This window comes from Nuphar pumila, chromosome 7 (assembly GCF_984573655.1).
Source record: "Nuphar pumila chromosome 7, dmNupPumi1.hap1.1, whole genome shotgun sequence".
NCBI classification, from domain to species: Eukaryota; Viridiplantae; Streptophyta; class Magnoliopsida; order Nymphaeales; family Nymphaeaceae; genus Nuphar; species Nuphar pumila.
In genome coordinates, this window is record NC_143255.1 from 11,609,310 (window position 1) to 11,635,871 (window position 26,562).

Genomic DNA, 26,562 nt, shown 5'->3' on the forward strand with positions numbered 1-26,562 from the left:
TCAAATTCTGATAATCACTCACAAAACCATTCCCGTATAGGTGATGTCTAACGTCATAAGGTTCTACAAATCGATTATTCTTACAAATCTTGCAGGGACACCTAATCTGACCTATGGGATCCACTGTATTGACACTTGCCGTTGTAAATTCAATAGAACTTTCAACACCATCCATATATTCATGCGATAACTCATTGTTCACTATTCTACGGTACATTCATTCACGGTTTGCAGTCATTTTATCGTATGATGTTACGAATAATAACCTAACCAGTTAAAAGAGAACCATCAGAATGCTATGATGAAGAAAATATCAAATCTATCATGCAATATATGATGTCATACAATAACAAGAATTATGATGCATGCATTGATAACTTAATATTTTCATGTGCAAACTATTAATGACACGATATATTCATTTGAAGCATGCTTTCATTATAAAATTTCACATGGAAGCCATAATCAAATTGAAAGTAACTACATGCAAGCATGGATACAATTACATCAAACATTGCAATACATCGAAATCATTCATATCAAACAAATATCAAACATGTACCTACAGAAAACACACTCCAATATTCCACTAACTACTACCATGCCTAGCATGGAATCCGTACTCCAAAAATAAGAACACTTCTATTCTCATACATTAAAATCATGCTCAGCATGATCTCTGAACTCCAATAAAGCAGCCCTAGATATCAACAACTAAGTGAGTGTGTGAACAATAAAGTGTTACATTCAATAAATTAAATAACATGTGTTGCGCTTGCATCACTTACTCACCACGGGTATTTACCCGATTTGCATTGTTTTTGTCACTTACTTACCACGGGTGGCTGAGCACAAGCGGGTTCCGTTGAGAAGTCTGCAAAAAACACTGTTTTAAAATGAAGTCACCACCTGCCGAAAAAAAAAATTGAGGCAAATGAAAACATCTTGCATAGGCCTTGAGAAGCCCAACACCCAATGACCTACCGAAACCCATGGGGTCGACCCCCTGCCGAAAAACGCAGGTGGTCGACCCCCTGACGGAAAACGCAGGGGGTCGACCCCCTGCCGAAAAATGCAAGGGGTTGACCCCCTGCCGGAACCGCAGGGGGTCGACCCCCTGCCGAAAAATGCAAATTACCTACGCGTCTCCGGGCGGCGGTGGAAGGCTGACGGGGATCGGCAGCCGGCGAACGGTGGACGGTGGGGGCCAGAGAGAGGCCGACGGGACGGAGGGGGCGGCGGGAGGGAGAGGGCGGTGGGCGGGAGTGGGAGCAGCGAAAGAAGAAAAGAAAAAGAGGGCTGGGATTAGGGGTTATGCGACATTTAGCGACGGATTAATTCTGTCGCTAAGCCGTCGTAAATCAAAACACGAAAAATGGCGACGGAATATATTTCGTCGCCAATTCCGTCGCTAAATCGCGACGGAATATATTTCATCGTAAAAGACGTCACTAAATGGTGCGTCCATTACGACAAAATATTCCCTCGCAAAATCCGTCGCTAATTAGCGACGGGATATATTCTGTCGCTATTTTCGTAAATTTCATTGATTATAGCGACGCATGTGTTTCTCTCATTAATCTGTCGCTAACTAGCGACGGAATAATTTCGTCGCTAACTAGCGACAGAATAATTCCTTCGCTAATCACCTATTTTCTTGTAGTGATACTCTGTGGCTCATTTTCAGCAGATACACTTGTAGGTACGCTTTCTGTGTATGTTGATGCAGGTAATGCCAACATATATACGACCCAATAGGTAACTCGAGTTCGGCATGCATGTTCGATTTTTTGTTCAAAAATAAAGTACGATGACATGGTTGTTTTGAATATAGTAATCAATAAAGAACTATGTCTTGATGTTTTAATATATAAAATTGTATTTTTACGGAAATATTATTAAATAATAATAAAATAATATTTACAAATATTAAATAAATGTCAACACATGTCATAGCTGTGGTGGGGTATCATAGCGTGTCTGATTCGTGCTAGGCATGACTCGCCCCTAATTGGTGTGTCATTGTGACGCAGCATTCATACTGACATATAGATAGAAAGGTTTCATGTACAACTTGTGTTTTTGTTTCCCCAAAAGACCAAACTTCACATGACAAATTAAGCATTTGCTATCAAAAAAAAAAAATTAAGCATTTGCGCTCATCCTAAAATGGTCATTCCCAGTGTGGTCCTGTATTCTAGGGTGCTGGAAAGGGGTGGAGTAGAGATGGTCCTAACTTTTTGCCTTTTACAATAAGTGGACATTTTGCATGATTTTATGTCCGAAAAGTAAATTTGAATCCTAAAAGGAACACACCATGTGTGATCTCATATGTCAGGGTGTTGGGGATGGTACTAACCTTCTGAATTTTTCAACAAGTGGACATTTGTCCTGATCCTATCTCCCAAAATAAATTTGAAAATTACTAGATTTTGTGAGCTTTTGCGTCTCAGCATGAGGAATGCAGCTGTTATTTTATTGAATTTTAGCAAAACAAGAGAATGGCAAGTTAGATTCTAATATTTTGTTAAAAAATAAAATGAGCCTCTATACTTGTTAATTGTTCTTTTAAGTTATAAAATATTATAAATAGTTAAATAAATCCTTGTATGGATCCATGATATGCATTCTTTTCTAATAGGTGCATATGAATGTGTATCTTCTTACAACATTTTTTCTGCATGCGTAATCCTTGATCCCATTGTATATCACTTTGTTAAGTAAATGAGAAATCTGAAATTTTAAGTCTTTTTTTCTCTCTCTCTCACTTTGGGGGGTGGGATGTTGTCCATAGGTTATTGGGGAACAATGATGTACTTTATCACCTTTCAAGGAGTCAGCTAGTACATATTTAAAGAGTCAATAATTTGTGAAGTTGATAGTTTAAAACCTTGTTTGCTGGAAACCATCTACACCTTTTTTCATTTTGAATTGACCACATGTATTCAAAGTTTGATTTTCATTTGTTAAGCTTTTGAAACAGGGATGTCAACGGATTTGATATATAGGATATCCGACTATTCTAAATCCGATTAGTTGTATTTGGTTAAGAAAACAGAAACCGATTGACACTTGGATTTGGATTCGGTCTAAAATTCCATAGTTGAATACAAAAGATATTTGATTCCAACCAATGGATATCCAAATCCCATTACATGTATTTTTTCAGATTTGGTATTAGATTTTTCTCATCCAAATCCTAATCTGGATCTGAGTCTGATTAGCTAATATCTGATTTGTCAGATTTGGTATTGACTACTGATCCGAATCCTAACTGTTTATGTCCCTATCTCGAAAGAATTCTTCTTTACTCCAACAGTAAAATAGCATAATGATTGATAGAAAAATAGTTTCTAACTTATCTAACATGTTCCTTGATCCTTTTCTTCTTTGCAGAAACTACTCGATTTCAGTTTGAGCATGGCAAAGTTTACCTTCTTCGCCTTGTCAATGGTGCAATGTCTGATGCGCTCTTCGTCGCCATAGCAAATCATACACTCACAGTTGTTGGTAGAGATGGATCCTATCTTAAGCATTTTGATTAGGGATGGCAGTGGGACGGGGCGGGGCGGGGCGGGGGACAAGGTCTCCACCCCCGCCCCACCTCAAGATTTTATCCTCCACCCCCGCCTCCATCCCCGGCGGGGAATGGATTTTATCCTCCATCCCCGCCTTCATCCCCATTTCATGTCCTCCATCCCCGGTTCAAACGGGGATGAGGCGGGGCGGGGCGGGGCGGGGATATTGCGGGGAAAAGTGCTCGGGGCGGGGTTGGGGCGGGGACGGGGCGGGGCGGGGAAAAGTGCATGTCCATCCCCGCCTCCACCCCCGGACGGGGATGGATTTTAACCTTCGTCCCCCCCTCCATCCCCATTTCATACCCTTCATCCCCGGTCCAAACGGGGCGGGGCCCCGCTTTCCCCCCGGTCCACTGCCATCCCTACTTTTGATAATGAATATGTCATAATAAGCCCAGGACAAACGATGGATATTCTTGTACAAGCCAACCAGCAGAAACAACTTTATTATATGGCTGCTGCTCCTTACATTTCTAGTGATGAAACGGCCTACGCTGATGACACTGTAGCCACAGCAATAATTGAATATCAGGGCCACAACACTTCCCAAGCCTCACTCCCATTTCCAAGCCTTCCAGCAACTGATGATATCCATGCAGCATATGCATTTTCTATCCAAGAGCGAAGTCTAGCATCCAAGGATCATCCTATTGATGTTCCACAGGAAATGGACTCAAGGTTTGTCTTTACTATATCAATGAATATTGAGCTTTGCGCTAATGCCAGCTGCAAAGGTATAAATGGGACAAGGTTTGCCTCCAGTATGAACAATATATCATTCATTAATCCATCAATTGACATCCTAAAAGCATACTACCAAAGCATCAATAATGTTTACACAACTGACTTTCCAAGCATTCCGCCATATATGTTCAATTTTACGGATTCCACTTCTGATGAAGCTCTCCTATATCCTGAGATTGGTACAAGAGTGAAGGTGTTGAACTATAATGAAACAGTTGAGATTGTGTTTCAATCGACGGCACTACTAAGAGCAGATAATCATCCCATGCATCTACATGGGTATGATTTCTATGTAGTTGGACGAGGTTTCGGAAACTTTCATGACAATGTTGACCCATTGAATTACAATTTGGTTGACCCTCCATTGGAGAACACAATCGCAGTTCCATACATAGGATGGGCTGCTGTGAGGTTTAGAGCAAGCAACCCAGGTATTATGTTACATCACTTCTCTTTCCATTACATGTTTTTGCATAGTAGTACTTACAATAGATTGTGACTGTGTCGTGCAGTAGTATGGCAGAATCTGTCCTCCTTATGCTATGTCGACATGTTTATGTTGCTAAACTTAGTTCTATGTTTCCAAAATTATTTTGTGGTCCATTTTAACTATCAATAAAACACATAATTCATTTATGAATGCTTCTACTGTTCAAGCTAGTTTGTTATTCATAGACTATTCTTGCTAGCAAATGTCAAACACTGGAAGTGTCCTGGCTGCATTTTGCTAATTGAGTCATCTTACCCAGCAAAACAGAACTCACTAGAAGAGTTTGTGATATATATATATATATAGTAGAGCGTAGGTGCTTGCTATACAGACGGGTTTTTATGCTCTTCTGATGTTTTTTTCGCAGCTCTGACCCCATAAATGTGTTGGGCATGGTCAATTTACAAGGAATCCATACCTGGATCAGGTGTTTTCGATGAAAAAATGATATTTGAAGCCTTAAAATTTTACAAAGATTTTGCACCATTGATTTTTCGAAACTTATAAAAACCCACCCATGTGTCGGAATCAAACACTTCAAAAGCTGATCCTTGTAAAATCAAGTACAGAGATCACATCTGAACAGGCAGCATTAAAAAAAAACACAGGAAGAGCATAAAAAACCATCAATCACGTATCGCAAGCACCTAATGTTCAAGCACCTATGCTGTACTATATATATATATATATATATATATATATATATATATATATATATATATATATATATATATATATATATATGTGTGTGTGTGTGTGTGTGTGTGTGTGTGTGTGTGTGTGTGAAAGCAATACGCTTGTTTCTATCAGTTGATCTACCAAATATATTCCAAATCTGCTAAACAAAAGGACAGAGGAAATTCTCAGTGTTGTCAATGCATTAAACTGGGGGCTGGACTCTGATCTTACCTGAGAAGGTATTACTTTGGGCACATTTTGGGAATCCAAAACCTTACATTACTTACCCTCATAGATCTCAATCGCACTCACCAATTGGGTTAAACATGAATCCTGTGTGACGGTGTCCTGCTTGACCCAGATCTAGTACATTCCTTTTGGTGTGAGTTGATAAAATACATATCAAAACAAGAGCACTACCACAAATGTCAAACAAGTGTACGGAATATTATGTATAGGCTGGGAATGCTACAACCCAACCTTGATTTGAATCTGAAGGTGAAGGCATGTTAGCTTGGAAGTAATTGCTCTGCCCCAAATCTGACTCATCCACAGTGCCAAGAGAAATGCTTATATATTATTAGGTGGTTCTTGCTTAGTTTATATTTGTGTGGTTCTTGCATAATTTATGTATTGTTTATGACAAATTTGCTTAGTTTATTTGGAAAGTTTCTGACCAGCATTGGATCAATTTTCACATTACTGTCAACTAGTTCTTGTGTAGCTATAGAGACTGCTTACATAATTGTTCCGCATGCAGGCGTTTGGCTGCTGCATTGCCACTTTGATCGCCACTATACTTGGGGAATGTCCATGGTTTTTATAGTGAAGGATGGCCCAACAGCTGAAACAAGTCTGTTGCCCCCACCACCACACATGCCCCCATGCACTGATTCAGATCTTGTTGACAAAACTGGGATCTATGACCCACCAGATCAATGAAGGGCATAGAAATACTTGTGCTATCAACCTAGTTAGTTATTATGATCTCTCTCTCTCTCTCTCTGCACTTAGGGAAAAGCTGACATTGATAGGCTCCCAGTTGGTAAAACCAATGTCAGTATCGCTATCGGCCCTGAATCGTTTGGCCACCGATTCAGCTGTATTGGCAGATACCGATTTTCAAGTAAATCGTTCTGTATCGGCCAAAAAATTAATAAAAAAATATTATGTATCAATCATAACGTAACACATGTTAAAATTATTAAAAATTTTAATTTTTAGTATTTTTTGCATTTATTAAAAAATAACCGATTCACCCCCTGAATCGTATCGAATTTTCCGCCGGTAAGATGCGTATGGGCCTATACTCACCAATATTGGTAACATTGGGTAAACTCTTGAGGCCCCTCCTTCCAATCCAGTGCACCCATTTTGGACCTTGCAGAAAGGAACACCCTTTGTAGGTTTCCAACTCTCGACATATTGCCAATTTGATCATGTATGGGTACCAACGGTATCATGTATTGTGGCAAAAGCCAAAAACTCAACGATCTGAATAGCCGTAACTGAAGAGTTTGGTGATTACACATTGGTATTTCACAGTTTATTCATTTTTGTTGCTAAGATCCTTCACAATCAAAATGGATCTCAATAGGCCCCTAGTTTTGAAATGTTGTTACACTGCCTTCTGAAGCGGACGCAGTGCTCATTTGGATCTCCATGCGCTTCTTCACCTAACAGTCAAAATTAATAGGTAAGGCTGGTGAACACATCTCCGCATGACCACTTCACTTAATATTACAATGAGAATGACAGAAGCCAAAAGCATGAACAGTATAAACATTTATATGAAAATTACCAAAATTTAAATGAAACATCACCACCATACTTTTCCTTCCCCTTGGCTTTTAGTTTTTTCGGATATTCAAGGTAAGTGTACCCGAAACTTTTAATCCTTCAAATATAATTTGCTCTTGGGACACTTTCCATCTCATGTAACTCGAAATCACAAGATGGGTAGTGTGGCTTCGAATCGCATGAGTAAAATGCCTTTAAATTTTAAATATGGCTTCAAATCTCACTGCCGTATTTTCTCATGTTTACTTGCAGATGAGAAATTCAGCTAATGATAATCGTTTTTTCACCATTGCGAGAGAATAATTCTCATTTTTGGGCCAAGCAAATGTGCAATTAATTTTTACAAAGATGCTACATAAAATGGCCTCCCTAAGAACAGAAGAATTGGAAAAAAGACATACGGACAAACATACACCACCACCTCAAAGTCCTATATATTCATGACAAAGGGCATTGGGACAGGATTTTGTCAAACTCAAACCTCCACGTAACCCAAGGGAGGAAAAAGCCACCTAATTTTTTACTAGATACACTACAAAAAAAGTTATTTACTGGAGCAAAAATTGCGCCAGTAAAGACAGGGAAAAGCGCCAGTAAAGATCTTTACAGGCACTCGCGTTGTGTCAATAAGTGTGCCACAGTTGGTATTGTCAGTATAGCCTTTACTGGTGCAAAATATTCATGCCAGTAAACATTGTTTTTATTGAGGTTAAATTTGCGCCAATAAAAATCACTTTATTGATACTAATATGGTGCAAGTAAAGAGATTTTCTCACTTTTCAATAAAAGAAAAATATCATCTTTACTTACACAAATTTTTTTTATGCCAATGAAGAGATTTTTTCACATTTTTAATTAAAAAATATAATCTTTACTGGCACAAATTTTTTTTTTTTGCCTATAAAGATCTATTTATTGGAGCTGATATGGTATCGGTAAAGAGATTTCCTTACATTTTAATTAAAAAACTATTATCTTTACTTGCACAAAAAGTTTTCGCACCAATGAAGATCTCTTTTCTTGCACATTTTTTGCACTAGCAAAGATGATTTTTTTTTCATTTTCTAGTTAACAATATGTTCATACATATATTCATTCATTTATTCATTCATTCATAACCTACTCATACATATGTTTAATATAATATATACTTGTTCATTCATTTATTCACGAACTTGCTTATATATTTAATACTAAATAGTTGTTCATTTATTCATTTATTCATTTATTCATTTATTCATTTATTCATTCATTCATTCATAAACTTGTTGATATATTCAATATTATATACTTGTTCATTCATTTATGAACCCACTTATACATTCAACAATATATACATATTCATTTATTTATGAACCTACTTATACATTCAATATTATATACATGTTCATTAATTCATGTATGAACCTGCTTATACATTCAATACTATATACTTGGTCATTCATGAATATTCAATAATATATAAATTTGCTTCTACATTTAATACTAAATAGTTATTCATTTCTTCATTCATTCATAAACCTACTTATACATTCAATATTATATACATGTTCATTCATTCATTCATAAACCTGGTTATACATTCAATACTATATACATGTTTATTCTTTCGTTCATGAACCTGCTTATACATTCAATACTATATACATGTTTATTAATTCATTCATGAACTTGCTTATACATTCAATATTATATACATATTCATTTATTCATGAACCTACTTATACATTCAATACTATATACGTGTTCATTCATTCATGAACATACTTATACATTCAATAATATATACTTATTCATTCATTCATTCATTCGTGAACCTGCTTATTCATTCATTGAATATAAAAACTGCTTATACATTCATTGAATACAAAAATTGCTTATATATTAATTCATTTATGAACCAAATCATTCATTAACTATAAAACCTGCTTATATATTCATTCATTTATCCAATCATTCATTTATTCATACATACACTATTATATTTCTTCATTTGGCTCTTAATAACTACATTCTTCATAACTCTAATATTCATAATTAAAACCCTACAAAAAATACAACATGCAAAGCATTCATACACACTACTATATTTCTTTCTTCAACCCTCCATAACTCCAATATTTACAATTAAAACATTGCAAGAAACACAACATGCAAAACATTCATACACACTACTATATTTATTCCTTTAACCCTTTATAACTCCAACATTTATAATAGAAACCATGTAAAAACACATGCAAAGCATTCATACACACTCTACTATATATATTTTCATTCATTCCTCCATAACTACATCCGCCATAACTTCAACATTAACAACTACAATATTCACATAACATTTAAAGCATGCTGGATGAGGAGACTTAAAGGTCAAACTAGTATAAAAAAAAAATCATACATATAAACAATATCAAATAATAGACAAAAAAAACAAGTTTTGTCTCAAATATATACAAATAATTTTAAAGTTCATGAATTACATGGAAGAGACACACTTTGTGTACCATACTTGTATACGAGGCCTGCAAATAAACATAGATGAAAGAATTATGGGCGCGCGCGCGCACACACACACACACACACACACACACACATATATATATATATATATATATATATATATATATATATATATATATATATATATATATATATATATATATATATATATATATAAAGTTTGAATAATTTTGGAGTTCACGAAATAATAAATGATGAAATTGGTTTATAGTGTCTTCAACTCCTCAATAAAATGTTGCAAAAACAAATTAATATCATTTCCTAGAGAATTTGGCCTAGGAATAGGCAAAGACACATCATGTAAGATTGCTTCGTACACATCCATGAAAGCAAGTTGTATGCAATGATAAGGACGGTCCATATGTTGTGAGTAGTACTCAAAGTTCTGTAGGGATTGAAACTAATACTTGTCAATCTAAATCTAACATTGTGACTATCAACTATAAATGATGGATGGGCAAGATCAAAAGATTTCCACACATATGAGTCTATTTGATGCCTTAAACTACCATATTTAACATGACCTTTATGGCACATCATTTGAAAAGCAGTTTTTATTGACATAACACATCACCTTCTAAAAATCTATTGCACATTATATGATCGAAAACATCTTGCACTGGCTGCCATAAGAGATTAATACATATTCGACATGGGCACTTGATCTTTCCTTCCCATACTACATTTGCATTATTCAACATTTTTTGATATTTCTGTAATTTATGGATAATTAAATTTGGAGCCATTATTCATGAAATTCAGGTTCTGATTGCTTTCGTATCGAAATTTCGAAGAGAACAATCTTTGTTTCGTTGAACAAGGAGTTGATTTGAGTTTCGAGCGAGCCCAACAAGTTCTATGTGTATTTTGGTTAATTCGGGAGAGTTTCAGGGGTATTTTGGATCCGAAGGACATTGTCATCCGATTTTGTATTGACCAAACCATTCAACTGCATGATGGTCACAATTGACCACTTTCTGTTTGACTAAGTAGCATGTTGGTTAATTCTAAAAATAACCAAGGGTTATAATGGGTTTGAGGGACTGAGTGGCATGCAAGGCCATTTTTAACCTTTTGGGGATTGAGCTGCCACCCAATTCAGTCTACCCCAGTTGGTCAAACCTGCCAGGGTCTGCAGAGACCTGGTACTGCCTGACTAGGATGGTATCATTCTAGCCATTTTTTAGCCGGTTGTTGGCGGTGTATATATGTGTGTGTGTGTGTGTGTGTGTGTGTATATATATATATATATATATATATATATATATATATATATATATATATATATATATATATATATATATATATATAAAGAAAAAAATGTGTAGGTGCAAATTTGATACATGCTAAATGGATTTTTTTGCCTTTTCGAGGTTTTTTTTTCACTGACCCCATAAATGTGTTGGGCATGGTCGATTTATGAGAAATCCAAGCTTGTATTATGTGTTTTTGATGAAAAAATGATATTTGGAGCTTAACAAATTTATAAAGATTTTGGACCATTGATTTTTCAAACCTTATAAAAACCCACCCATGTGTAGGAATCAAACACTTCAAGAGGTGATCCCTATAAAATCAAGTACATAGATCATGAAAAAACCCTGAAACACTCATTTAGCACGTATCATTTTAATACCTAACATTTTGCACCTACCCATTACTCTCTCTCTCTCTCTCTCTCTCTCTCTCTATATATATATATATATATATATATATATATATATATATATATATATATATATATATATATATATATATATATATATATATATATATATATAAAAGGATGGAAGTAACGGTGGACTAGGTTTTCGTTCAGTGTTACTTGGATGCATTCAATGATGTGTCGGATGCCAAAAATCTCGCCGATAATGTGCTGCCAATGCCGTATGATGGAACTCAAGCAAGAAAATTCCTTCCTAACTGAAAAAAATCATCAAAAACTCGTAGAAAAAACTAAGGTTGAGGACCACAAAACCCTTGCAAAGAAACTTGACTTTTATACGCAAAGTCGCATTTAATGTGTATGAAGCTGTGCAAATGTAACACATGATGGTCGGGAGATTCGCAAAAAGTTAACGAGAATTTTTGCAAACCTGATAAGTTTGCATGCTGAATATGCAAATGTTTAGTATATCCACAATTGAGGTCACAAGGTTCACACATATGAAGGAGGTTCCCAAGTCATGACGTCTACAAATGTTTAGCATGAACATGCTAAACTCGAATAAGAAAACATGCAAAGGTAAGAACATTGATAAAATAACCTTTAAGACATTCTTTTATAATGTATTAAAAGGAGGTTCACATATAATATTTGTGAATGACATGCCATATATCTGCAGATGTATATCCATATTTTATGTTATTTTTAGTTAAAGAAGGTTTGCATGTTGTTTGCACGAAAGTCAAGCCATCTGCAAATGTATGGAGTGAAGCTGCCGATCTTAAACTTTTAAATTTTAAAAGGTTCGTATCAAACTTACAAATCTCATAAGATCTGCGCATTTCATATGTGGATCTCTTATTTTGGGATTCAATTTAGTTATGTTTGCAAATTTTTTATATGAATTTTATAAGGTCGACAAAATCTTCATGTGAATCTTCTTGTTATTGAGATCTTGCAAACTTCGAACAACGTACATATATATATATATCACATGAACATTCAGCAGGTTTGCTTGTGTGAAGGTTAAAAATATCTTAAAAATGTTGAGAATCAAAAATTTGGATATGAAAAGGATTTTGACGAATTGGAAGGCATTTCTGAAAATGTTCTATTTTAGAACAGTATGATCATTTTTTCAATTAGATTTTTCAAGTTTTTCTTAAAATAAATTGATAAAAAACAAAAAAAGATAAAAAAGGAGACAACCTTTTTCTAGCCACCCGTCGTCTTGAAATGGTTGGTATGTTACCATCTCTGTCAAATGGTAGCAGTCCAACTAGTGGGTGGCCTCAAAATGGCCAGATGTCAATATAAGAACCAAAAAAGTAGAAAATAGTTTGACCATTTTCAGCCATATACAAACTGAATAATGTTCCGGTGTTGCTGCTTATATATATATATATATATATATATATATATATATATATATATATATATATATACCAATTATTTGAGACCATCGACCGGCTGGAAAATTGCTTCAGTGGTACCATCCTGGTCAGTAGCCATTATCTGACCGGATCACCAACCCGAAATGGCCAGCATTGACTTGCAAATGGCAGATGGAGAGAGGGCAACATCCTCCTATAAATCAGCTTTTTACATGAAAAAACTGGCTGAGATAGCTTTTTTCACTTAACCAGGTTCATATTAAAACTGGGTTTCGCAAAACCAAGTTTTTGGCATCCAAAAAGGACCAAAAGCTTGGTTTTGGTATCTTAATTGCGCTTCAACCAAAAACCATGTTTATATAACCTGGTTTTAGGTTTCACCTAACAGCCCTATACCATTTTATGTGTTTTGTATTCATGCTTCGGAGCTAATCGCTAAAGCGTTGATTAGTACATTACACAAGACGATATCTTGTTTGAATGCAAAAATGTCCTTCATCTTGAAAAGTGAAACGCCGGCTCGAGATCCTTCATCTAGAAAAGTGAAACGCCGGTTCAAAAAAAAGACAAAAATGTCCTTCATCTAGAAAAGAAAAGGGATGATGATGTTAACTCTTCAAAGTCGAAACGTTCTGTTTTCGCCCTAAGCAGTAAACGTTTGCATCATCTGCTGTAACAGGAGCTCCCTTTGACGACACACCATTTGTCGTCATCTGTTGTTGTCGTAGCACCCTTTGTCGCCGTCCTTTGTCATCGGGGCAACCTTTGTCGTCGTCTGCGCAGTGGGAGCATCGTTGTCACCATCTGCTGCATTTACCTTCTGGGTGTTTCTCCTCCACTAGCTAAGTGATGCCGACACACACGGGGATACGAGCCCCACGTGCTTATATACGTGGTGCTCATTCAGACCCCCAAACACACACTGTAGCAAACCCTGCGTCTTCAGAAGAGAACGCACAACACCCTTCCCCAAACGCATGTGTGTTATCTAGTCTCACTGCCATATTTTCTCACATTTGTGAAATGGGGCAACAGGCTTGCCGAGCCATGAGCTGCTCATGTAGCTTAACAAGTCGAGCTCATGTCAACTTGAAAGAGCTTGTATAGATAAAAAATATATATTTTAATGTATAATATATATATATATATATATATATATATATATATATATATATATATTAAGTGTTTAAAATGAAGAATGCATAAAATACATATACAAAGAGAAGGATGCATGGCAAACATATACATAAAATATAAACTATTAAGTGTAATATATAAAATATATATTCTATATAAATAATATGAAATGTTTTATACGAGCCAGTTCGTGTTCAGCGTTATCATTTATAGATGAATTAAGCTTGAGCTTGGCTTGGCTAAAATCGAACATGAACTAAGTCATGAGCTCAATCTACTGGTAGATAAAGGCGAGCCCCAACATGCCCTGTTTGGTTCTTTTGGCTCGTTTACCAGCCCTACCTTCAAGTCATATTCTTGAGAATGGGTGGTGTACTGGTGTTTTGCCACATCTAAACCTCCACCTAACTCCATGGGAAGAAAAAGCCAGCCCAAATGTCTTATTAGCAGGACAAAAAGGACATTCCTATTCTGATTTCTAGTGAATTTTACCTTACCTAAAAAAAAGGACACTCCTATATATTCTGATTTCAGAGAGAGAGAGAGAGAGAGAGAGAGAGATTGCTTTGTCTTCTACATCACTCCAAACTCAGCATTCTGAGAATGGTTATTCGCATTAACAAATGCTACTCCGAGTCAATTTTAATTAAATTGAGTTTGTCAATTTGATGCCAACTGAGGGCAACCTGTACCACTATCTAATGGAATCAAAATAATCTTCTGCCCAAGCTTTGCCAAATAGCCAAGTTGTACTTACCAGACTAATAGGATTATGCATTTTGAGGTGATGTTGGTCCAAGTTGGCTCAGCCACAGATTCGAGTCGGTCATAGCAAGAATTTAAGTTTGAATTTGAAAAAGGATAGTAGCGTACCAACCATTGTGCCAAAATCGACCTCGATAATTCCTCGAGTAGTGTCATGATCGGCAAAAATAACGTGATTAATCAAAATAAAAATGTATCACATTATTCAACATACCACTGGGATTTGAACCTGAAACGTCCCACCACAGGAGGCGTGTACTTACCAAACAAAAATTTTATCACATATGAACAATAGAAAAAAACTAAACTTAAAATTATACATTTCAGGGCAAATTCAAATCATTTTAGTAATTATACATTTCTTTCTTTTTCTTTTATGCTTGAAAGATCCTCACATGCCAAAAATGGTTTCCAACAGGCCCCTTAATTTTTAAAATGCAATTATTGTGCTTCTGCTTTGTATGGACAGCCACAAGCTAATCTTAACCTAACGCAGGGAAAGGGGATCACCAAAAACTAATGATACAAAGGATATGTTGGTACACATAAATAAAAAGTCCAAATGCCGCAGCACTTTTATGAGAGAGTTGTACCCAAAATGTTCTCTACACTGGGTCCTTAAGTGCCAAGCTATTCATTCTCCTTGTACAAACAACCACATGCAAGGGATCACGACCACCTAACCCTCTTTTAGGTGTTTTCTGTTTTTGAAAAGGCAAGTTGTGGTTAGGCAGACTCAATCAATAATTCAACACGTAACAAAGACATATTGTCTTTAAAGCCACAATTGCTCCACCCAGACTTAACCCGAGTACAATAAGGTTAAACATAATATCGCTTTCGGGATACAATCAAGTATGTACCTCTCCTGCAATACTAACATCCTTTGACACTGGGTAGATTAGTCACCATGACACAGTTACTCTGAACAATTTCACAAGTTGAGAAAGACTCAGGAAGAAGCACAAAACTAAAAGAAGTTAACTCATTTTTTTGAAAATCTTTTTCCATATAAAGCAGTTGGGGTATACCAAACCAAGTGGTGCAAGGTAACTCACTCATCCTAGGTGGCCACCAACACGACATAGGCATCATGTGTCACTAGCATCCTATCTAGGTGGCTACCGTTTCAACATAGACGACACGTGTCACTAGCGATGTACAGAGTATATATAGAGGAATGTATTAACTTCTTGCTACGCTATTGGGATAGCATTCATTGGCAACCAATATGGAATTCATTGGCAACCAATATGGACATGGACCTCTACAAGACACTCCTGCTAGTGCAGCTTCTAGCTTGCCTTCTCTGGTTCTCACTACCGTTGCCAGCCTTGTCAAAAACTCATTACCATGACTTCGTTGTAAGCCCTCTCTCATAAGCCATTCATGATCTCATCACACCACTTGGTTGATGTCAAAAGCCGACGGTGCAGTCGCAGCCTGCACAATTTGGGTGCAGAAGCTGAGCTTGATGCAGCTTCTCTCTCTCTCTCTCTCTCTCTCTCTCTCTCTCTCTCTCGCCTAAGCGAGGAAAACCACGGGTGAGGACCCACGACCACCCTGCCGCACGTGACCCACCTCTGAAAGCTACTGACACACCCGTCAGCCAGCGGGGTTTGATCCGGGCACCTTCATCTCAGCACTCTCACAACACACACACACACCCCACCCCCGACCCCCAAGTTCTCTGTTTTACTCGAAGCTTATGTTGATCATTCTATGTGCATGCCTAGAACATCATGCCTAGAACTCATGACCAATGTTGTCAGAATTGTATCGCACCGATTTTTAACCGGATTGAACATAATGAGCTAACTTTTATCCAGCAACTGACGTGTCACAAAATATTAAAAATAATTTGAACCATTTTTTTTTAAAAAAAATATTTGAAAATAAGCCTAATCAACTTGTTTTTTGTATCGATTTTCTGCCAATATAATTTTTATTGTTCTAAACAGTTAAAGTTCCATTATTGCTAATTGCAATAAGAAAGTAAACAGAAGTTTTTCTTCTGCCAATGAAATTTCCATGCTCATCTTTTCTTCTAAATTACTCTAGGTGAATGGTGGAAAGTTGGTGTGATGACCATGTACCAAGAAAAAGTTCAAACGGGTGCAGACTTTAACAAATCTGATGCTTACACCATAAACGGCCAACCAGGTGATCTATTCGCATGTTCAAAAGCAGGTAAAAATTTCCTACCCTACTCAATTTTATCAAATAAATGAAAGAAACTCTTTGTTGTACGGTTGCAAGCATATTATGACACTTTAGTTTTTTAATCAGTATCTTTCCATTATATGAACGTATTTCATTGTTTTTCCCTTTTCCTTTTTTGTTTTTACCATTAGCAAGTAAAAAACGTGCTTCATTTTTTTTTCACACATGATACACATGCACACTATTATTTATCTGTATAGATTGACGAGGGCCTTTTCAAATCCAACATCTCTCTCTCTTACACACAAACACAAATATATGGCTATATTGTTGGACTAGGTCCAACCCATTTAGGTGACCCGGTTTGACACCATTGAGAAGATAGTGGGTGAAAGTTACCACGTAACTGCCTCTTTCCCCATTATATAAGAGGGTTGGCTGCTGCTAAGATGATGAGAGTTTTGCTACCGTCTACCCAAATTCCACGTACAGATGACTTGTTATAGGGTATTGCTCATCGTGGGCATCGATTGAACGAGGAAAATGGTAAACACTCGCACGCATACTGTGTAGCATCAACAGATACGCTTGCAGGTATACTTTCTGTGTATGTTGATGCACGTAATGCCAACATTGGGTTATGGGCCCACTACCATGCATACCGCTACGCATGGGTGTGTGCGGGTCTGCAGGCATTTGTTGCGACTGTCGTCGTGGGGTGACGTAAGTCGCAGGTTGACGGTGACAGTCACTGTGAGATAACTATTTTTCTAGCAGTATGTCGTCGTGAGGCGACTGCAAAAGAGTGAAATTGTCACCATGGAGCAATAGTATTTCCCGGTAGCCCATCAATATTGGTCGCCAGTACATGACTATTGTCGTTGTGATATGACTGTTATTCTCGGCAGACTGTCACCGAAAGCAACAACTTTTTTGGGCAGGTTGTTGCCATGGGGAAACAGCCTTCACCGGCGACAGTGCCATCCTGATGTGATCGTTCGTCGTCATGGGGCGACGTTGGTCATCGAATGATGGTGACAATCGTCGTAGGATGACTGTTTTTCTCGACAACTGTACGTCGGTGGCGGTTGTAGCCCCAGCGACCCTCATTAGAAAAAATAGACCGAGGGTTTTACCTATGGCCATCGAGCTGCAGGCAGTCTTGCTGGCAATAGGTTTTGCCTCAGGATGTCGCCAGGGTTGTCACCTGGAGCGTCGCCACAAACGTCGTCGGGGGGGGGGGGGGGGGGAGGATTGTCGGCGTCCGTATGGCAACGCATGGAATCCGAGGATTAAAACCCCCTTTCTCTGCTCCTTCAGTCGTGGGGCTGCAGTGGAGTCAACCATCATTGGGGGAAACGAGCTGATCGTTGTGGGGCGATATGCCGAAAGGGGCGGCCATTGAGTCGTGGTGCCGGGGAAGTCCCTCGACCGCAAGGGCCGTCGCCTGAGAACCCCGGTGACATTGGGTTGCAGGGTGGTCGGCCTGCGCCGTGGTCACCGCAGACGTCGTCGGGGCTAGAATGGGGTTGAGATCGTTGGATGACCGGCGTCTGCCCCCCTACTCCTTCAGTCATTGGGTTGCAATCTCGTCTGCCGTCGTCGGAGACCGTCCGGGGAATGATGGTTGGCGGCCTCGCCGGCACCGATGGCAGATGTGATCGGTCACCGGAGCACTAACATTTTTCGGTATAGTAATGGCCGACCTCCAGACCGGGTGGCCGATAGAGGAACCCTTTCGTAGGAAAGGGGGGTGACCTTCGTTGGTGGTTGCCATGGAGCCCTCGCCGGTATGTGTTACTGTGGGGCATCACCGGAAGTGACCATTGCCAACTGGGCACCAGTGTCAGTCGTCGTACGTCATCGTGGGGCAACGTGGGGTTGATCGGTGGTGCGGATCGCCGACAGGCGGCGTGGTAGTTCCCACAAAATGTCGTATCAATAGGGTCGGCCAATATGGTAGTTCCCCAAAATAGATTTCTTTGTCCAATTGTGATCCTTCCCAAATCCACGGAAGGGTGTTGGACTGCGGGCATCTCTTAATACATCTGGAAAAGTATCGCAATCTTCTTAGAATCTCTATGCCAGACAATCTTGTAGATGGACCTTCCATTTCAGTTGTGCCTGCTCTAAACGCATTCCTTTGTCATCGGAACGGATGGTCGCTGGGTAGAAATCGACGATGGCACTCAAACCAGCAAAGCTTTCTTCCATGCGTCAATCCAATAGCGTTGGAATCCTCCATGCAGTACGGACATGCCAACCTCCCATGTGTGCTTCAACCAGATAACATACCATATGCAGGAAAGTCACTGATTGTCCATAGAACAACGGCCTTCATATTGAAATTTTATTTTTTGTGGGCATCATATGTGGTAACACCGTCATCCCATAGTACTTTTAGTTCATCAATCAATTGCCTTAAATATATATCAAGATTTTGGCCAGGTGAGGTCGGACCAGGGATCAACAGAGACAAGAAAAGATTTGGACATTTCATACACAAGCTTAATGATAGGTTGTATGAAGTTACAAATACTAGCCAGCATGAGTATGGAGTTGATCTACCCCCAAATAGATTAAATCCATCTGTACATAGACCGAGTCTAACATTTCGCACTTCCATTGCGAAGTTCTGATGAGTACGATCAAAGTGCTTCCAAGCTTTACCGTCAACAGGATGTGTGATCTTGTTTTCATCATGTCGAACTTTATTTGCATGCCATCTCATGTGTTTAGTTGTCCTTGAAGACATATACAATCGTTGCAATCTAGGAGTGATAGAAAAGTAGCGGAGCGACTTGTATGAAACTTTCTTTGATCTCGTGCTACCATTGCCTCTTATCTTTGGCTTGAACCGAGGATGCCCACATGACGGGCATGATATGTTGTTTTCCTGATCCTTGAAATACAACATGCAGTGATTTAGACAAGCATCAATCTTTTTATACCTCATACCTAGAGCGTTGACCATAACTTTCGCACAATACAAATTTTGTGGCAATTTCTCATCTTTGGGCAGCATACTCTTCACAATCATGCACAAACGGTCAAAACATGATTGACTCAAATTATACTCGGACTTTAAATTCATTAGTTGAAGAACTGCAGACAAGATAGTGTGACTCTCGCAACCGTTCCAAAGTGGCTCATCAGCATCTCTAAGTAAATCATAAAATCTACTAGCTGCATCGTTTGGTGATTCTTCATCTACTGTAGTTCTTACATCACTAGGACTCATAGCAGAACCCGGTTTTGTTCCTGCGGCATCAAATATCAAATCCATATATGGATTATCGTGCACCACATTCACCCGTGCATCAAAATTGTTTCTAAATTCTTCTCCATGAAACGTCGAATTCTGATAATCACTCACAAAACCCTTCCCGTATAGGTGATGTCTAACGCCATGAGGTTCTACAAATCGATTATTCTTACAAATCTTGCAGGGACACATAATCTGACCTATGGGATCCACTGTACTGACACTTGCCATTGCAAATTCAATAAAACTTTCAACACCATCCATATATTCATGCGATAACTCATTGTTCAATATCCTACGGTACATCCATTCACGGTTTGCAGTCATTTTATCGTATGATGTTACGAATAATAAGCTAACCAGTTAAAAGAGAACCATCGGAATGCTATGATGAAGAAAATATCAAATTTATCATGCAATATATGATGTCATACAATAACAAGAATTATGATGCATGCATTGATAACTTAATATTTTTATGTGCAAACTATTAATGACACGATACATTCATTTGAAGCATGCTTTCATTATACAATTTCACATGGAAGCCATAATCAAATTGAAAGTAACTACATGCAAGCATGGATACAATTACATCAAACATTGCAATACATCGAAATCATTCATATCAAACAAATATCAAACATGTACCTACAGTAAACACACTCCAATATTCCACTAACTACTACCATGCCTAGCATGGAATCCGTACTCCAAAAATAAGAACACTTCTATTCTCATACATTAAAATCATGCTCAGCATGATCTCTGAACTCCAACAAAGCAGCCCTAGATATCAACAACTAAGTGAGTGTGTGAACAATAAAGTGTTACATCCAATAAATTAAATAACATGTGATGCGCTTGCATCACTTACTCACCACGGGTATTTACCCGATTTGCATTGTTTTTGTCACTTACTTACCACGGGTGGCTGAGCACAAGCGGGTTCCGTTGAGAAGTCTGCAAAAAACACTGTTTTAAAATAAAGTCACCACCTGCCGAAAAAAAAATTGAGGCAAATGAAAACATCTTGCATAGGCCTTGAGAAGCCCAGCACCCAATGACCTACCGAAACCCATGGGGTCGACCCCCTGCCGGAAAACGCAGGTGGTCGACCCCCTGACGGAAAACGCAGGGGGTCGACCCCCTGCCGGAACCGCAGGGGGTCGACCCCCTGCCGGAACCGCAGGGGGTCGACCCCTTGCCGGAAAAAGCAAATTACCTGCGCGTCTCCGGGCGGCTGTGGAAGGCTGACGGGGATCGGCAGCCGGCGAACGGTGGACGGTGGGGGCCAGAGAGAGGCCGACGGGACGGAGGGGGGGCGGGAGGGAGAGGGCAGAGGGCCGGAGCGGGAGCAGCGAAAGAAGAAAAGAAAAAGAGGGCTGGGATTAGGGGTTATGCGACATTTAGCGACGCATTAATTCTGTCGCTATGCCGCCGTAAATCCAAACACGAAAAATGGCGACGGAATATATTTCGTCGCCAATTCCGTCGCTAAATCGCGACGGAATATATTTCGTCGTAAAAGACGTCACTAAATGGTGCGTCCATTACGACAAAATATTTTCTCACAAAATCCGTCGGTAATTAGCGACGGGATATATTCCGTCACTATTTTCATAAATTTCATTGATTATAGCGACGGATGTGTTTCTCTCATTAAGTTGTCGCTAACTAGCAACAGAATAATTCCGTCGCTAACTAGCGACGGAATAATTCCTTCGCTAATCACCTATTTTCTTGTAGTGATACTCTGTGGCTCATTTTCAGCAGATACACTTGTAGGTACGCTTTCTGTGTATGTTGATGCAGGTAATGCCAACATATATACGACCCAATAGGTAACTCGAGTTCGGCATGAATGTTCGATTTTTTGTTCAAAAATAAAGTACGATGACATGGTTGTTTTGAATATAGTAATCAATAAAGAACTATGTCTTGATGTTTTAATATATAAAATTGTATTTTTACGGAAATATTATTAAATAATAATAAAATAATATTTACAAATATTAAATAAATGTCAACACATGTCATAGCTGTGGTGGGGTATCATAGCGTGTCTGATTCGTGCTAGGCATGACTCGCCCCTAATTGGTGTGTCATTGTGACGCAGCATTCATACTGACATATAGATAGAAAGGTTTCATGTACAACTTGTGTTTTTGTTTCCCCAAAAGACCAAACTTCACATGACAAATTAAGCATTTGCTATCAAAAAAAAAAAGTAAGCATTTGCGCTCATCCTAAAATGGTCATTCCCAGTGTGGTCCTGTATTCTAGGGTGCTGGAAAGGGGTGGAGTAGAGATGGTCCTAACTTTTTGCCTTTTACAATAAGTGGACATTTTGCATGATTTTATGTCCGAAAAATAAATTTGAATCCTAAAAGAAACACACCATGTGTGATCTCATATGTCAGGGTGCTGGGGATGGTACTAACCTTCTGAATTTATCAACAAGTGGACATTTGTCCTGATCCTATCTCCCAAAATAAATTTGAAAATTACTAGATTTTGTGAGCTTTTGCGTCTCAGCATGAGGAATGCAGCTGTTATTTTATTGAATTTTAGCAAAACAAGAGAATGACAAGTTAAATTCTAATATTTTGTTAAAAAATAAAATGAGCCTCTATACTTGTTAATTGTTCTTTTAAGTTATAAAATATTATAAATAGTTAAATAAATCCTTGTATGGATCCATGATATCCATTCTTTTCTAATAGGTGCATTTGAATGTGTATCTTCTTACAACATTTTTTCTGCATGCGTAATCCTTGATCCCATTGTATATAACTCTGTTAAGTATATGAGAAATCTGAAATTTTAAGTTTTTTTTTCTCTCTCTCTCACTTTGGGGGGTGGGATGTTGTCCATAGGTTATTGGGGAACAATGATGTACTTTATCACCTTTCAAGGAGTCAGCTAGTACCTATTTAAATACTCAATAATTTGTGAAGTTGATAGTTTAAAACCTTGTTTGCTGGAAACCATCTACACCTTTTTTCATTTTGAATTGACCACATGTATTCAAAGTTTGATTTTCATTTGTTAAGCTTTTGAAACAGGGATGTCAACGGATTTGATATATAGGATATCCTACTATTCTAAATCCGATTAGTTGTATTTGGTTAAGAAAACTGAAACCGATTAACACTTGGATTTGGATTCGGTCTAAAATTTCATAGTTGAATCCAAAAGATATTTGATTCCAACCAATGGATATCCAAATCCCATTACATGTATTTTTTCAGATTTGGTATTAGATTTTTCTCATCCAAATCCTAATCTGGATCTGAGTCTGATTAGCTAATATCTGATTTGTCAGATTTGGTATTGACTACATCTGATCCGAATCCTAACTGTTTATGTCCCTATCTCGAAAGAATTCTTCTTTACTCCAACAGTAAAATGGCATAATGATTGATAGAAAATTAGTTTCTAACTTATCTAACATGTTCCTTGATCCTTTTCTTCTTTGCAGAAACTACTCGATTTCAGTTTGAGCATGGCAAAGTTTACCTTCTTCGCCTTGTCAATGGTGCAATGTCTGATGCGCTCTTCGTCGCCATAGCAAATCATACACTCACAGTTGTTGGTAGAGATGGATCCTATCTTAAGCCTTTTGATAATGAATATGTCATAATAAGCCCAGGACAAACGATGGATATTCTTGTACAAGCCAACCAGCAGAAACAACTTTATTATATGGCTGCTGCTCCTTACATTTCTAGTGATGAAACGGCCTACGCTGATGACACTGTAGCCACAGCAATAATTGAATATCAGGGCCACAACACTTCCCAAGCCTCACTCCCATTTCCAAGCCTTCCAGCAACTGATGATATCCATGCAGCATATGCATTTTCTATCCAAGAGCGAAGTCTTGCATCCAAGGATCATCCTATTGATGTTCCACAGGAAATGGACTCAAGGTTTGTCTTTACTATATCAATGAATATTGAGCTTTGCCCTAATGCCAGCTGCAAAGGTATAAATGGGACAAAGTTTGCCTCCAGTATGAACAATATATCATTCATTAATCCATCAATTGACATCCTAAAAGCATACTACCAAAGCATCAATAATGTTTACACAACTGACTTTCCAAGCATTCCACCATATATGTTCAATTTTACGGATTCCACTTCTGATGAAGCTCTCCTATATCCTGAGATTGGTACAAGAGTGAAGGTGTTGAACTATAATGAAACAGTTGAGATTGTGTTTCAATCGACGGCACTACTAAGAGCAGATAATCATCCCATGCATCTACATGGATATGATTTCTATGTAGTTGGACGAGGTTTCGGAAACTTTCATGACAATATTGACCCATTGAATTACAATTTGGTTGACCCTCCATTGGAGAACACAATCGCAGTTCCATACATAGGATGGGCTGCTGTGAGGTTTAGAGCAAGCAACCCAGGTATTATGTTACATCACTTCTCTTTCCATTACATGTTTTTGCATAGTAGTACTTACAATAGATTGTGACTGTGTCTTGCAGTAGTATGGCAGAATCTGTCCTGCTTATGCTATGTCGACATGTTTATGTTGCTAAACTTAGTTCTATGTTTCCAAAATTATTTTGTGGTCCATTTTAACTGTCAATAAAACACATAATTCATTTATATATGCTTCTACTGTTCAAGCTAGTTTGTTATTCATAGACTATTCTTGCTAGCAAATGTCAAACACTGGAAGTGTCCTGGCTGCATTTTGCTAATTGACTCATCTTACCCAGCAAAACAGAACTCACTAGAAGAGTTTGTGATATATATATATATATATATATATATATATATATATATATATATATATATATATATAGTAGAGCGTAGGTGCTTGCTATACAGACGGGTTTTTATGCTCTTCTGATGTTTTTTTCGCAGCTCTGACCCCATAAATGTGTTGGGCATGGTCAATTTACAAGGAATCCATACCTGGATCAGGTGTTTTGGATGAAAAAATGATATTTGAAGCCTTAAAATTTTACAAAGATTTTGGACCATTGATTTTTTGAAACGTATAAAAACCCACCCATGTGTCGGAATCAAACACTTCAAAAGCTGATCCTTGTAAAATCAAGTACAGAGATCACATCTGAACAGGCAGCATTAAAAAAAACAAAAAAAAAACACAGGAAGAGCATAAAAAACCATCAATCACGTATCGCAAGCACCTAATGTTCAAGCACCTATGCTGTACTATATACATATATATATATATATATATATATATATATATATATATATATATATGTGTGTGTGTGTGTGAAAGCAATACGCTTGTTTCTATCAGTTGATCTACCAAATATATTCCAAATCTGCTAAACAAAAGGACAGAGGAAATTTTCAGTGTTGTCAATGCATTAAACTGGGGGCTGGACTCTGATCTAACCTGAGAAGGTATTACTTTGGGCACATTTTGGGAATCCAAAACCTTACATTACTTACCCTCTTGGATCTAAATCGCACTCACCAATTGGGTTAAACATGAATCCTGTGTAACGGTGTCCTGCTTGACCCAGATCTAGTACATTCCTTTTGGGGTGAGTTGATAAAATACATATCAAAACAAGAGCACTACCACAAAGTCAAACAAGTGTACGGAATATTATGTATAGGCTGGGAATGCTACAACCCAACCTTGATTTGAATTTGAGGGTGAAGGCATGTTAGCTTGGAAGTAATTGCTCTGCCCCAAATCTGACTCATCCACAGTGCCAAGAGAAATGCTTATATATTATTAGGTGGTTCTTGCTTAGTTTATATTTGTGTGGTTCTTGCATAATTTATGTATTGTTTATGACAAATTTGCTTAGTTTATTTGGAAAGTTTCTGACCAGCATTGGATCAATTTTCACATTACTGTCAACTAGTTCTTGTGTAGCTATAGAGACTGCTTACATAATTGTTCCGCATGCAGGCGTTTGGCTGCTGCATTGCCACTTTGATCGCCACTATACTTGGGGAATGTCGATGGTTTTTATAGTGAAGGATGGCCCAACAGCTGAAACAAGTCTGTTGCCCCCACCACCACACATGCCCCCATGCACTGATTCAGATCTTGTTGACAAAACTGGGATCTATGACCCACCAGATCAATGAAGGGCATAGAAATACTTGTGCTATCAACCTAGTTAGTTATTATGATCTCTCTCTCTCTCTCTCTGCACTTAGGGAAAAGCTGACATTGATAGGCTCCCAGTTGGTAAAACCAATGTCAGTATCGCTATCGGCCCTGAATCGTTTGGCCACCGATTCAGCTGTATTGGCAGATACCGATTTTCAAGTAAATCTTTCTGTATTGGCCAAAAAATTAATAAAAAAATATTATGTATCAATCATAAC

General features: G+C 38.0%; 1 protein-coding gene and 1 pseudogene across 1 annotated transcript; both read left to right on the top strand.

The window, feature by feature from the left end:
- Window positions 1-3,984: 3,984 nt before the first annotated feature.
- LOC149831134 (laccase-14 pseudogene) lies at window positions 3,985-6,432 on the top strand (annotated as a pseudogene).
- A 12,048-nt stretch (window positions 6,433-18,480) lies between these two features.
- Window positions 18,481-26,319, top strand: LOC149831135 (laccase-14-like). The gene is made up of 4 exons (XM_090012940.1): window positions 18,481-18,595; window positions 21,980-22,018; window positions 23,688-24,635; window positions 26,102-26,319. Exons 1-4 carry the CDS (start codon window positions 18,481-18,483, stop codon window positions 26,317-26,319), a joined length of 1,320 nt encoding a protein of 439 aa, XP_089869066.1.
- Window positions 26,320-26,562: the final 243 nt, after the last annotated feature.